Source organism: Diabrotica undecimpunctata, chromosome 8 (genome assembly GCF_040954645.1).
Source record: "Diabrotica undecimpunctata isolate CICGRU chromosome 8, icDiaUnde3, whole genome shotgun sequence".
In the NCBI taxonomy this organism is placed as follows: Eukaryota; Metazoa; Arthropoda; class Insecta; order Coleoptera; family Chrysomelidae; genus Diabrotica; species Diabrotica undecimpunctata.
Genome location: NC_092810.1, coordinates 138,641,661 through 138,657,728, shown reverse-complemented (window position 1 = coordinate 138,657,728; position 16,068 = coordinate 138,641,661). Strand labels below are relative to the sequence as shown.

Genomic DNA, 16,068 nt, shown 5'->3' with positions numbered 1-16,068 from the left:
GACCTTTCTTACTTTGATGATGTTGATCAATTTTCGCTCTTTGTGCATGGACTCTGGCACACGTTAGTTAGATATATGTGCTCTCCATGGGATTCTGAGCAAGCGACGGTATCACCACAATTCGAACGCTTCTAGTTTGTTAGGATTTTTTATTTTTTTTGTCCAGGTTTCACCTCCATAGAACAAAGCGAACCAGACGTAGCACTCTGGTCGAAATTTTTTTATCACTTTTAACCTAACAGTCAATCCAGCTACCCAGATATCCAAAGTGTTTCACCCTTTCCAGGATTTTGTTAGTTTAATTTTAGTACTGCGTTTTCGATATTAATTTTTCTGGCCACCATCCGTTTTTTTTTTCTTGGCGTTGACTGTTAAGCACTTTTCAGTGCACTCGTTGTTTGCAGCGTTTAACAGGGTTTGAAGGTCTTCTAGACGTTCTGTCATTATGGCGGTGCCATCTGCGTATCTGATGTTATTAATAATTTTGGCCCAAAGAAGCTGCAGAGATTTAACTTCAAAAGATATTTTCAGCACGTAAAGACGACGGAGGAAGAAACCTAGAAAAGGTACGGTAAGCATGTTTCATGTAAATTTGCAGTGTATTTCTTTTCTTGCTGATCAAAATTTACATGACGTTATATGTTTTTTAGAGCACTGGCAAAGTGAAGAAAATTTAAAATTAATCAGCATCTCCATCTTTTCATTAGCTAATTTCTTTTGTAGGGTAAAAAAGAAACAAGATAAAGTTGCAATTTATGTAAAAACAAAAATCTGAAGTATTCTTCTCTTAATCTAAATGAATATACTGTAGAGCTACTTCAATAAAAACCAATATTTTAACTGTATACAGATCGAATAAGGGTGACTTTGACTTGTTTTTGGTGAATTTTGAGAATGTCATAACGTACTTGCTTATTAAAGCAGACAAACTGATCATACTTGGTAATTTTAATATAAATTTTAAAATTTAATCTGGCCCTTCCTTTGATATTCAAAATCTATTAACATCTTTTGGTCTAAAAGTAACAATAAACGATTAGACTAGAATCACATCCCAGTCCAATAGTTGCATCGACAGAGACTGCTGGAAAATGGTAAATTTCGAAAGAAACAACACAAGATCCAGTTCGGTACATGATCTACTTCCAGACAAACTAAAAAAATTTTTTACTACAATTGCATAGAATATAATTCCATCTCTTCCCACTATTAATGTCGATGTCCCTTTTTAATTATAGAAATTATCCTTCTGCGAACAAATCCTTTTTCTTTTCGTCCCGTTGTGGAAGAATAAAGTCTTAGTAATTCTAATTGTAGAGACGTTTACGAAATTAACAGCAAATTTTAAAAAAAAACTTACCAAATTGTTTTAACACCTTTTACTCTGTTACTTATTAATTTAATTCTATCAACTGAAGTATTTCCAAAAGTACTAAAATACTCAAAAGTACTACCTATCTACAAAAAATTCCGCAAAAACTGACAATTACGGACCCATAAGCATTGTTTCTACTTTTGAGAAAATGATTGAAAAGGTTATCAAACAACAATTTTATTTCTATTACGAGTAAAATAATTACTTGAGCAACTCACAATAGGGATTCAGAAGGGCTCGTTCTGCTACGAACGCGGTATTTAATGCTGTGAGCGGGGTGATTGAGGGGCTTGAATGCGGCAATCGTATAAAAATTTCTCTTTGCGACTTGTCGAAGGCTTTTGACTGCGTTTCACATAACATTTTGCTTCACCAATTAAATTACTATGGAATCAGAGGTATTTCTCTTAAGCTTATAACTTCTGACTATGTGGCAGACACCAGGCGGTAGTGTCTAAAGGACATCTCTCCGATTTTCTATCCGTAAAACATGGAGTCCCGGTTCAGTCTTATGACCTCTTTTGTTTATTATTTATGTCAACGATTTGCCTAAATTCATATCTCCGTACAAATCCACACAATTCGCAGATGATACGACAATGATGATTTAAAAATGTCCCATGAGGAAGTTTCTACTAAATCTAGCACATGGTTTGCTGTAAACAAACTAAAACGTAACTCTGATAAAACGCAAAATTTAGTTATATCTGCTAGTATTTTGCATAATGATCCAGATAACAAATATACGGTTAAACTATTGAGAATAACAATAAATAATCGACTGAACTGTTCGGCTCATATATCACAACTAAATAAAAAGCTATCAAGTTCATTATATGTGTTGGCCAATTAGCAAGGGTTGCCAACTTTGAAACAATAAAATTGACATATTTTTCTTTATTTCACTCTCACCTAAACTGAGGTTTAATCATATGGGGCAATTCAACAAACGCACTCCAAATTTTTAGAATGCGAAAGAAAGCTATCAGAATTTTAGCAGGGGTTAGTTATCCAGGACACTGCCGACCTTTCTTTATCAAATTCAAAACTATGCCGCTACCTACTCTGTTGATATTTCAAGCTCTAACTGAAATTCACAGAAAATGGGCCCATTTAATAAAGCATTGCGATGTCATCATGTACAATACGCGAAACTGTCACTACCTACGAAGAAATAATTGTAGATTACGTCTTTCAGATAAAAATTGCCTTAATTAGAACTATTACAATATTTTACCAAAAAGTATTAAACAGCTAAGATGTATTGTAATAGTTTCGAAAAAGTTATAAAAAAATATCTTCTGAAACATTGTTTTTAATGCTCAGAGGAATATATGACTCATTGCAGAACATCCACTGAACTGCTTACCGTAACTTTGCCATAAATACTTTTCTGTTCAATATGTGTTTGTGATATATTTAAGTGATATATTTAAGTCAGTTTTATATTCCTTTTTTGTATACTATTTTTTTTTACTTGCTACAAACAATATTTGTATTTGTTTTGTAGTTAAATAAATAAACCTCTAAACTCTACCAGCGGTCTGGTTATAGTGAAAAGATTTTTGAGCAATTTAAGTTATAAGTGTTCAGACCAACTCAGTCTGAGCATTATAATAGTAATGTATATGGTACTCTATCAATAGTAATGTATGTGGCACATCACTATAGTATCAATTTCTGTTTGAAAGTTAGTGTAGTGATAACCTAGGCGGCTTTCACTAAGGCCTTGGTTTCCCTCCTTATAGTCCAACTCGAACTCCTTCATCGGTTTAAAAGCCATCTCTAATATATTTTTGAGATCCATTTGAATGGTGACTTTCAAGGGAATTATGATAAAAGATAAAATGTCTGCTCCAGAGTAAGTAGTTACAACACAGTTTTTAATAAAACATTTGTTGACTAATATGTAGTCAATCTGGTTTCTATAGCCGTCTATTTAATAACTTGTACCAGGTATTAGTTATTACAACCATGTCTTATTCTAGAAATAAATTCAAAAGAGTTTCTTTACCATCGCCTTGTACCTACCTATTATTTATGAATATGATTTTAGCGGTGCACTGAATTCACGAAAATGTCCAGATAATTATTTTAATTCCTCTAAAATTTTTAATATTATTTTAACTCTGCTCATTTTAATTTTTAAAATTAAAATAATTGTCTTCTTAACATCATTGTATAGCTGAATATATAAATAAAACAGTTTATCTTAAATATATTAAAGAATAACATCCTCTTAGCAACAGTATTATTTTTGCTGGGTTTTGATATTCCCTGCGGTGTATTATGTTCCAGCTTCAATAAATCTCTTGCAAGAAAATGTAAAGCAAGGCAGAGAAAAATATAAATCTATCACGGATGGACAGCGAAACCCATGTCCTTCGGGATTTCTCTTGTCTATACGAAAACACATTTTTAAAACCAAAAAGTAAACTTTTATGACATTAGTTGTCTGAGCAAGAAATATATATATATATATATATATATATATATATATATATATATATAAATTAAATTAAAAAAATTAATATAAAATTACTTAAACTGGGAATCTTCCGGCGTTCTGTGTTTCTGTGTTTTTGTTGATGTATTTATTAAATTAATTTTTGATGTTTCTTCACATTAATACCATAATTAATGCTACAGATCTTTTAAAGGTAAGATCATTTACTTAATTGTTTCTCATATTAGATGTATCGCTAATAACACTCTTTTAGATGAACTGATGATGCTCATTGAACATTGGGCGAAACGTCTTCATTAAATAGATAAAGTAGCACAACTCTTGTCTTTTTTATCTCCAAATTGACCGAAAACATCCCATTCACTTACGAGTGCACTTTTTTTTATATATACATTATATTATTATTATATATATATATATATATATATATATATACATTATATATATATATATATATATATATATATATATATATATATATATATATAAACTAAGGTACACTCGAAGAGTGGTGGGTTTTTCGGTCAAAGTGGAGAATATTTCTCCACTTTGACCGAAAAACTCACCACTCTTCGAGTGTACCTTAGTTTATTTTGGATTGACGGTCGTACTCCTTTTCTCGATATATATAAATATATATATATATATATATATATATATATATATATATATATATATATATATATATATATATATATATATATATATATATATATATATATATATAAGAAAAAAGAAGTAGGCTTGTGACTCGTTTGGAACAAATATATAACTGTTTTGGATGGGTTGGAGTCAATAAAAGGGCTATTGGTTAACTATTATTTTAATCTCGAGCTTTCAATTGTGTTTACAATTATTATCAAGAGCTAAAAAAGACAAAATATCTTACAAGGTTGAACTAAAAAGAAAAAACAATTTTTGTTAACTTACCAAATAAAAATTAGTTTAGTAAGTAAAAATTGCTGCTAATACATCTTAAGAATAATTAAAATAAAAATGTTTTAATCTAATAAATGTTTCTCTGAAAATTTTTATAATTTTGAAAACATTTTTTAATACAAAAATAATTGAATTTATAAATAAGTTAAAATAGCAACCAATTACAAATAAGCCTCAATGTCATAAATGCCAACATAAAATTTTTATTTTTGACAATTATATTGCCAAAAGTAAAATTTCGTTTAAACATTCTTTTTTGTTTAGTAACAAAAAAGAAGAAGATTTATTCACCGTTGACAGATGTCTGAAAAAATGTAACAGATATATGGAGAATTAAATATGACATTTTACAAGTTTTATATATAAATCATAAAGAAAGAATATAATTATAAATTTTGCTTAGATTTTGAATTTCTGATCTTTCGTTTAAATTATTATCACTTCTGCTAATACAAACCATTTCCAAAAAAGCCCTTTTAAATTTATTACTTTCACTACATAAAATTTTAATGTTATCAAAATCCATAACATGGTCTTTATCGATTACATGCTCTGCCAAAGCACAAGTAGATAGTAAAAAAACCATCTTGTGCTTTGGCAGAGCATGTAATCGATAAAGAACCATATTATGAATTTTGATAACCTTAAAATTTTATGTAGTGAAAGTAATAAATTTAAAAGGACTTTTTTGGAAATGGTATGTATTAGCAAAAGTGATAATAATTTAAACAAAAGATCAGAAATTCAAAATCTAAGCAAAATTTATAATTATATTCTTTCTTTATGATTTATATATAAAACTTGTAAAATGTCATATTTAATTCTCCATATATCTGTTACATTTTTTCAGACATCTGTCAACGGTGAATAAATCTTCTTTTTTGTTACTAAACAAAAAAATGTTTAAACGAAATTTTACTTTTGGCAATATAATTGTCAAAAATAAAAATTTTATGCTGGCATTTATGACATTGAGGCTTATTTGTAATTGGTTGCTATTTTAACTTATTTATAAATTCAATTATTTTTGTATTAAAAAAATGTTTTCAAAATTATAAAAATTTTCAGAGAAACGTTTATTAGATTAAAACATTTTTATTTTAATTATTTTTAAGATGTATTAGCAGCAATTTTTACTTACTAAACTAATTTTTATTTGGTAAGTTAACAAAAATTGTTTTTTCTTTTTAGTTCAACCTTGTAAGATATTTTGTCTTTTTTAGCTCTTCATAATAATTGTAAACACAATTGAAAGCTCGAGATTAAAAAAATAGTTAACCAGTAGCCCTTTTATTGACTCCAACCCATCCAAAACGGTTATATATTATATATATATACATATATAGCTATATGTATATAATATAGATACATATATATATATATATATATATATATATATATATATATATATATATTTGTATGCCTTGGTACTCTAAATGGATCCTACTGAAGGATCTATGGAAGTCATGATGGTATGCACGCAGAAGCCCATCATAGTCCACTGTTTAACTACGACACCGCTCTTTGGAGACAATCAGTTAAGGAAGATCCAGTTTAACAAATGTGCATCTGCACCAAAGCTCAAGCTCGTAATACCAAAAATAAAAAAGGCATGTATCGGTCATACTCTGAGTGTAGGAAAAAACTAATCTACTGTTAATACAATGTTTTTTTACGAAGTTAAACAGCTTAAGAACCGCTATAATTTTTTAATCATCTGAGCTTAAATAACCTTTGAGTTTGATCTTAAAATGAAAAGCAATAAAATTCATTGACTCAAACCACATTTCTCATAATAACGGAAAAAAGAAATACAAAGGCAGTCAAATATATTTTTATTAGAAAGCGTTTGTGTTGGAAACGGAGCAAAATAATCTCCCTTTCTGTTAAGGGAGAAGGAAAATCTTTCGACATTTGAATTTTAGGGTCAACAAAGGGGCTTAATCCGGGTCTAATTAATCTGCTTATGTTTGAAATAATTAATGTTTCAGTCCGACGTAGGTAACGTTTAATGAGTTTTGATGTTTCGAAGCGGTTATAAAAGAACATTTAATACGGTTCATTTTTAATATACAATCTGTGATTATTCTTATATATAGAAAGAAATAAATATTTAAAAACGAAAATATCAGATTCTCTATCACTCTATTAGAGTGAATAATGTTCCAGTGAGCAATGGTCGAGTAAGTTAAATATCTTCTTTTAAAGATGCCTTTTTTCTTATGACTAGCCACTTAGTTAGCTACCACATTGACCCATCTTATTCTATTCGCGAGGAACCGCAAAGTGGGCGACGCCTGGTGGTATATTTCAAAAGCATCCACTTCGGGAAAACCTTGAAATTGTCATTAATTTGTATACATATTAGCGACCGGTTTATATTGTAATTAACAATGACTTCGACTTCAAAAAACTATTGCAGTGTTCCTCAATGTTCATCCTATTATAATTCACAAAAAAAATTCCATACATAAGTTTCCGCTGGACGAGAATATGAGAAAAATTTGACAATGCATTTTGCGAATTTGCAGACCTATAACCAAGAACATGACTGTGCAGTTTACATTTTACTGAGAACGATTACTTTCCAAATAAGTGTTGATTAAAATATTATTTATATTTTAATATATTTATATCTAATTTACTTCATAGTAACACCTAAATTGAGAAGACTGAAGAATGCTGTTCCATCAGCTAAATTGCCCCAAAGGTCTCATGAAGAAGTTATTAGTAGAAAACGTAAGGGGTAATTTACAAAATCTAACATGGCCAGTTCCGAAAACTGCCTCACCCTCAACTAAAGATCTCTGCCGACCTTGCAACCACAAAAATAATTGAGATAATGTAAATTTTACTTTCCGTGTTCCAGACATACTGTAAAAAAAACAAACATTTAATTTTATTTTTATTCAGATTTGGGAGTCAATTACGGCATGTATAAACTCGAATCACAAACAAATAAACTTTGAAGAACGTACTCCAACCTTTACTTTGGCAAAACACACCTGTAAATGATTTATATTAAACGTTTTATAGCTTCGAGATCAAATGACAACATGATTTGTTTTCCCGAAGTTATCGTCCATCTTTGAAATCTTGAGCGCCCCTGTCGGAATTGGCTATCGCAAATTCACTGCAGCACGAAATAGATCAGTCCATTGCCTAAGATTAGCCAGCCAGGATATATATGTCTGCGTAAAACTGTTATGGAGAGTGTATACACGAAAATATGTAATAGCTTCTTCTAGGTGATTTATTAGTTTATAAGAACATTCCTTGCTTGCAAATAATGGTATAAGTCAAAAATGATGTTACTGTAGTTCGTGTTGATATTATTTGCTTCTTCAGTTATTATTTCTTGTTTGTATTTTAGTAAGGTAATATATTTTGTTAAACTCTTTTATATTATTCTTGTTCAAGCTAATGTGACGATTAAGATGATTTATAAGATTTTCCTGATTTGTCTGTAAAGTTTCAATAGCATTCTTGTATTTTTCTGCATCATCTTGATCTAAATTTACAAAAATGGCTTTAATATTGCTTTTTAATCCATTTTGACGTGACAACGTCTTAAATTAGGTTGTGGCTCGGAGTCACTCATGAAAAAGTGTAACGCCCGCTCACGTCTGTTACGATGAGTCACCGAACGAGAGAGAGGCCCGCCGGACCGGCGAATGCCTTGCGTCTCTCTCCCACTCAAACATGATCGGTCCGCTGCGCGCGCAGCACTAGAGAATTAGGCGCGTTGAATCGGTGCGTGCTTGTGTCTCTGTCTTTCTCGAGCGTTCTTGGCGTTGGAAAACCGAGAAAGCGTCATAATACAAGTTCACACGTGTGGTTAAAGTATCGTCAGCTGTGTCTGTAGTGAAAATGTGGAGTGCTTAGATTCGTAATTTACAACAACTATAACAATAAAGGTAAATAATTGTACACTAATATTTCATTATCGTAAACTATGATTGATTGATTATTTGTTAGATTGACACAAAAGTTGAGAAACTGAGTTTATAGGTTATGTCATACTATTGACAAATGTTGATAGTGTTAAGTAAATTATTAGTTTAAATCACTCTGCAATCAATGGTAATTCAGTCGATTGAGAAGAAACAGCGCGTATTGCTGGTCAAACATTTAAAATAACAAATTATAACCTCTAACCTGTCAAAACAGGGCGACCAAACAAACGAACTAAACCGACCAATCACCACGCGCGGAGTTAGAATTTAACTGTGTTTAGCAAGAATTTCAAATTCCAATTTTAGTAAATGTTTTAATTTTCAACTTTACAATTTACAATTACAAATTTTAATTAATTTCAAATTTATTTAGCAAAAATTTGAACCTTCGATCTGAATAAGTGTTTTGATTTTCAAATTGATTCTTTAAAATTAAAAATATTAAAATATATATAATCAGAAGTCAACGTCACATAACATTATCTGTACTTATTATTATTTAATATGTAGGCAAATACATGTGACCATACTTGGTAGACACAATTGGAAATAGTAATTTTTTATAACTGAAAAAAATAAATATATAAAATGCTGGTAGCAAACAATAACTTCAATGATCGATATCTCCGCAACTAATTGATATATCGAAAAAAGACGTTGTCACGTAAAATCTTCGCCCGTAAAACCGACTTTACAGGCAACCGATTTTTTTTAGCCCTCTTCTTGTTCTGCTATATGGGTAAATTGTTAAGAATTTTTCATGAGCTGATTTTAATTGATATCTAAGAGCTTGGTCAAAGTTTTGTAAGCTACTGTAGTGCGGATGGCTGAGTCTATTTTAAATTGCTATGGTTACTCATACTGGGCTTTAATTTTGTATAGTTTTTCCTTTACTAATAGTAGTTTGAAGAAGTTTATAAAATCATGTGTGCTAGTATCAATCTTTGCTGTACCAGGTGAAGGAAAATTATTCCTGGGTTGTCTTTCAGGTCTTCTTCACATTGCAAGTCTGTCTTCTTCAAATTTCCTAACGTTGGCTTTTTTGATGAATTGGGGTAAATATTGATAATAGCCAGTCTTTTGAACTGTAAGTAAGGTTTGTACTTTAAGTAAGACAACACAGTCGTTTTTCGTATCCTAGTTTTCACCGTTATCTCTCTCGCCAGTAATCATCCTGTAGATGCCTTTCAGTCATAGCTTGTCTAATGCTTTATTTCCATGTGTCTCGAACAGCCTATTCCTCTTCTCTGGTACGCAGTCTATTATTTCCTTTGGCCACCTGTCTCCATTTATACGCCTTATATGTCCGTACCATCTCAAGCGCTATCTCGCCATTTTGTATTTTGTCGTGAAGTGTTAGCCAACAACAACGTCTCCAATACCCTATTTCCATTCTTAGTAACTTGTTTTTTAAAGTTTTTGTCCTCCACCAGAATTTAGCCCTATAAGTTGCCATGCTTTCAACTATGGTCTTCTAGATTCTGTTTTTTGTATCTTTTTTAATTTGTGTATTCCACTGCATACAATGTAGTTGTTTTGTCAAATGTCTACTTTGTCTAATTTGTTTCTTAATTATAGACTGTCTAGCGTGCGGTCTAGTACTATCAGCTTCCTACGAGCAAACGGATGAAAAGAATACCGCGAGGGTGCTGGTCACAACCAGTCGTAAGAGGCGGCCGGCTATTCAGCCAAGTCCAGTTCAAGTCCCTTTTCAAATCGAAAGGAAAAACCTCGTGAAAAAAGTCGTAAAAGTCGACTAATAGGATGGAACGATTAATGGTGAGCTGTCGCTTTAGGTGTCGGGATCCCAGCAACAAGCACAGGGCGCGAACTAGTACTTTCGTGGTCGTTTGAACTGTCAGTAGTTAGCATGGGGGCTCGTAGAAGCGAGACGAGTCCATAAGTCGCACTGGTCAATGGGTTGCGTTCCCAGTATCTGAGACAAGCTCATGTGGGACCACTCTGCTTTCGTTCCACATAACCTTTGCAGGAGGTTTTGCAGGTTCTATATGATCAGTGCTAATCTGAACGTGCGCCTTTTAAACGTGCCTGTAAATAGAGATGCGTGGTCGCGTATTGGGTCGTCATTGTCCGGGGATCCCCGGCCTTCACCACCCGGGGAGAAGCATTAGAAGAAGTATTCACTAGAAAATTGTCCTTCAAATTGCAGAAGCTTTTTCACTACTTTAATACTAATAAATGTAGTTTTATCTGTTAGATTAGTTAGATCTGAGAGCAGAACTACTGACTATACTTAATTAATAACATTTAAACCGTGGTTAATTTTTTAAGAGAAGTGCAATTACGATTATATTATATTCTTATATAAGACGCTCATGGACTTATCAATATTTCTGCCTTATTCTATTAACTCTATTATACACAAAACTCCAATCTAGATGTTTAAAACACAAAAATTGAATAGCCGTAAAAACTCTATTGTATTCTATTCAGTTTCATTCCACTCGCTTAAAACTTGAAAAGATTTTTCTTTTTTTCTCATTCAGTTTTATTTCTTTTAAAGGAGGATATCGAATCCAGCTTGAAAAGCATTCACGACGTGGCAATTGCTAGCCTGGGAGATTTGTGTGTTACAAAACAATTCAACTCTTTAACGGTCCCTTTGAACACGTTGAGATTTGAGTCTACAAGGCAGAAAGCTGACTTGGCGGCCACCCTCTTACAAGATTTGGGAGTGGCGCATCACAATGGTGAGTTTTTAATTTTACTTTTTCCAAAATTATATTAGCGTTGTTATTTAATAAAAGATTTGTAACAACTTTTTGATTGTTATGAAAATTATAAGTCATTTTAAGCCATAAACAATGGTTTGTCATATATATTTTAGTATTTTGTAGTGGACTTTTTCATAATTTCTTACCTAATATAATATATTATGTATTTTTAGACAAATATTTGAAATAAGTAGAAAGCTAATTTTAATTTTTGTGGATATATATTTATTATTTAGATTATAAAATTACAATAAATAACTTACGTATACAACTCCATTTAACTCTTATCAATTAACCAAACCTTGTTGAATCTGACTGCAGAGTTATACCTAGTAGACAGACGCGTCTGAAACTTGAGAAAGTTCAGCTACAGGAATCCAGGAACATTTCTATTCCACAAGGAGAATAAACCGTTGTATTTTAGGCTGAGATTTTTGCAATCTTGTAGTGTGCAATTGAAATTAACATAAGAGCTTTCGAACTAAAGCTGATTAATATTATGCACCCATAGCTAACAAGTTATGGAGGCACTTACAAGTCCTAATTTGGGCTCTAGGCTAATTTAGGAATGTTGAGAAGATTTTGACTGACTGGTGCAATATAACCGTGTCAAACTGCCATGGGTTCCAGCTCACTGGAAAAATATTTCAATGAAAGAACTGATGCGCTTGCCAGAAGAGCATCAGCTACGAAATACTTCCGTCCAGTGTTGGCCATGGGAGTGCCAAAAAGCATCCTCTGCTACGGATATAAATCCTGGATCCAAATAGTTTAAAATATATTCGGTCAATTTTTTTTTGTATTCAATATTATGTCAAAATAATTTTAGATTATTGATGTTACTCAATAGTAGGCTGATATACCCTTTCACCGTTTAGTGTCATTCGTGGATTTTATCATAAAAACCTTCTTTACGTAATAGTTTCCTTCACCTGTAGTTTAAGTTTAATTAAATATTGTTTTGATTTAACTAAGGTTAATATAAGTATTCCACCAATTCGAAATTCGATGAAGTCAAAGCAGCACAGAATATAATTTTGTACGAGGAAGTATATACAGAAAAAGATATCGCACGACGTCTCAGGAGAAGTCAATCTACAGTTTATAATACTTTAGAAAGATACCACAAAATATCTTACATTTTTTATCGACCCCAGCGCATTTAGAGTGACACCAGGATTGGCACTCCGTTCTTTTAAGTTTGAGAGGGAATACAGGCCATTACAATACAAGCAAGTGACGTCGGAATCATCATCTTCAAAATTTTCGTTATCGCTCGCGGATTCCTGTTCCTTCTCATCATTTCTTCCTATCCCTTCTCGTGCCATTCGGTATAATGTTCGTTTTTCAGGAAAAGTGTCATCCACAGATTTTCGTTTTAATCCACTGTTGTACGTAGCTTTTCCTTTAGGTTCTATCCTCTGTTTTATTTGTCGTTTAACTTTGTTTGTCAGTTTTCTTTGTTCTACATTTTCTTTTTCAACAACCTTATCTTTCAAGTCTTGAATTTCAGGGGTTGAATTTGTTACCCCTGTTTTTCCACGCTTCTTTTGTTTTTTTTTGTGTTTGACTGCGAAACACTTGTAATGTATCCTGTTGAATATTTTCTAGAAGGACCCGTTGGCAGTCTTTAGGTGGGTGATTTTGTCCACTTTCTAGGTTTTATTATTATAATCTGGATTGTTTAGATGGATGTTTTGAGTTCGATCTTGATTGCTCTCTATAACCAATGATGGAGCGAACATCCATTCCTCAAAAATATCAGGATTAAAAGGTTGAATCCCTGTTTTGGCAAAGGCATTTATGGCATTAGCAGAAGTAGCACTTAACCAATTTTGAATCTCTTGGTCATAATAGGTTTGTAGAGGACTAAAAAGCCCACGTCGAGTGGCTGCACCCTGTGGGAACAGTGTGGTGGAAAGCAGAAAAGTACAATACCATTCTCTTTTGCAACTTGTAAGACTTCCAGTCCCTTATGACTACTGTGGCCATCTAACAATAATAATATTTTGTTCTCATTCTAAGCTTTGGTATAGTGAATAAAATGTTTAAGCCATTGAACAAAAATGTCTGAAGGCATCCACCCTTTCTCCTGGCAAAAAGCAACACTTTCCGGTGGGGCAGCGTCCATTAATTCATTTTTGAACCTTTTTCTGGGAAAAATAAATGCAGGTAGTACAAAAGTACAAATTGTATTTATTGAACATACAACTGTTAAATGCTGACCTCGTTTTGTACTGCTTAGTGCTCCAACTTATTTCCTTCCCTTGGTTGTAAACACTTTTTGAGGACTTGTTTGAACAGTACTAAGACCTGATTCATCAAAGTTAAATATATTTTCGCATTGGAAATTGTATGTATCTAAAACTTTTGCTAAAGAGATAAAATATGCTTTAATATTGTTCTTATTAAATGCTTGTGCTCGCGCGAGAGATGTATTTTCTGGTGTTCTGGGTGAAATGGTACTATTTCTTTTTAAAAAACCCCTCACCCACTTCCATCTAGCAAGACTGTTTTGTTAAATTTGTATTTGATGTTATTTCTCTCAGCAAGTTCGAAAACTAATCGTCTCAAATTTAGCGTTGTGAGATCAAAAAATCTTGTTTCCATATCAATCACATGAGTAGCTAACTCTTGCTCAAGATGAGGTAGTGTAATTCTTTGGCCACCCAAATCTCTTTTTCCTCCACCGGCATTGTTTGCAAAACATCTACGGAGTGTCGTAGCCGGAACATTAAAAGTTTTGAAAGCCAACAGCCATCCCATCTTCTTTTCTTAGATGTGTTGAATTGTCATATTCATGTTCTCTTCCGACCACTCCTGCCTATGTTTCTTGGTAGACGCCCTGCAACAAAACAAAGGCTTTATATCTGATATCAGGAGACATTCGACTGTTTAAGGTATAACTAGATAACGATAATTTTAATTTTTAAGGATTGTACTAAACCTTTAAGGATATTTCAGATATACACTTAAATTAACTATTGAAGATTTTGTGCGATTTGAAAGCTCCAAATTTGTTTAAAAAACCCTACAAAATGGTATTGTTTATCTACTTTTACCTTAATATAAGTAAAAAGTTGAGTTTTTGAAATTTTTGCAATTATTATTCATTTTCCTTTGATGGCATATAACATGTGCACATGATGGCATACTGTGCCATCATTGGAACACATCTGCTATGCCGTCATAAGCAAGTACGCATCAGATTTAAAGCAGAGCGTTATCTTCTAGCACCACAATGGCAGAAGTTATAATGCATTGCCTACTGAAGCTTAATACTAATCAAAATTGCATACTTACTTTGGATATTTTAACTTCAGACGAGAAGCGGCAAAAAACTGTTTGTGTTAACGTGCGTTATAATAGTTCAGCACTCAACAAATCACACTTTCCGTTACAGACTTATTTGTGGAACTAATAAGTGTTTGTAACTTTACCGTTGCAAATAAACATTGTCTATTCGCATGCCTATGCAGCCGATATCGTTCGACAGGAAACGATTTACAAATTACACGTATGTCATCATAGGCATATTTCCCCTAAATATTCAAATATCTCGTGGGATACGCAACAAATATGTATTTGGTAAAATAAATAATATACTAACTTTTTTCTTTTAAAATAAATCTTATTATTTATTATTGATGTTTAAACTTTTATTTTCCTTAATAAACTAACCTTCCATGCATATATTCTATACAAAATAATTTCGATCCTTTACTTTTTTTACGTTATTGTATTTCTCTTTCATATTTCTGTGATTTTTATGTTTATTAAAAGTAATTAACTTTTGTGGAGCTTAACTGAACAATGTTATGCAACCAAGTGCTGCAAGCAATTACGTAAATAACACAATAATAGTTGTAACATAATGTGCCCTCAAACGTTTTGCTTAACAAGCTAATATTTGCTTTAATTCGATCTCGAGTTATTATAAACGCAGTTGAAAAAGGAATGCAAACTATTTATGGGATTAATTTCTGAGGGCAGTTGCTTTAATTTAACAAAGATTAAAATCGAAACGCTATTAAAATTAAATTCATTAAAGGTAGTAGTTGTATTATTTGGCAAATATAGGAAAAGGTTTCAGAATCTTAGCCGTCGGCGCAGAGAACAGAGAGAGAGCGCGCATTCGGAGAGTAAAAGAGGGAAAACGTAAACGTTCGGTTTGGTGATAAGGTACAGTCTTATTCAAAAATTATTTTATTTTAATTTATTATAACGTACTCGAACTACGAACCTTGGTCTCCCCCAAGGCAGTATTTTAAGTCAAGTTCTATTTTATATTGCATTCAATATATGCCAGTATTAAACTAGTAAAAGTATTGTAACGATAAGACTACCAAAGGAACTTGAAATACTATTGTAAAAATAATACCTCAATCAACCATGGGAGCTTATCGTCTATACCTTGCCTAGCTCAGTATCTCAAGGGTGAGTTCGTCTTGTCTTAAACTAGGGATTGAACCTGAGTTCTCAGTTGATAGCAAATAAGACAAATTTTAACCAAACATATTTATTTAAATAAATAAAAAAACAATAATTAACCCTGCCAAAGCTTAACAGTTAATAAGTGTTACTTATTGCTTCGAT

The 16,068-nt window shown here is 32.1% G+C and overlaps 1 protein-coding gene across 3 annotated transcripts in view; it reads left to right on the top strand.

Moving 5' to 3' along the window:
* The window catches only part of LOC140448094 (probable G-protein coupled receptor CG31760), a 412,547-nt gene that overhangs the window by 97,130 nt on the left and 299,349 nt on the right, over positions 1–16,068 (top strand). For all 3 annotated transcript variants that reach the window (XM_072541150.1, XM_072541151.1, XM_072541149.1), the window contains exon 3: positions 11,262–11,448. In XM_072541150.1, the coding sequence (XP_072397251.1) occupies positions 11,262–11,448 (187 nt within the window). The remainder of the gene's footprint in view (positions 1–11,261; positions 11,449–16,068) is intronic.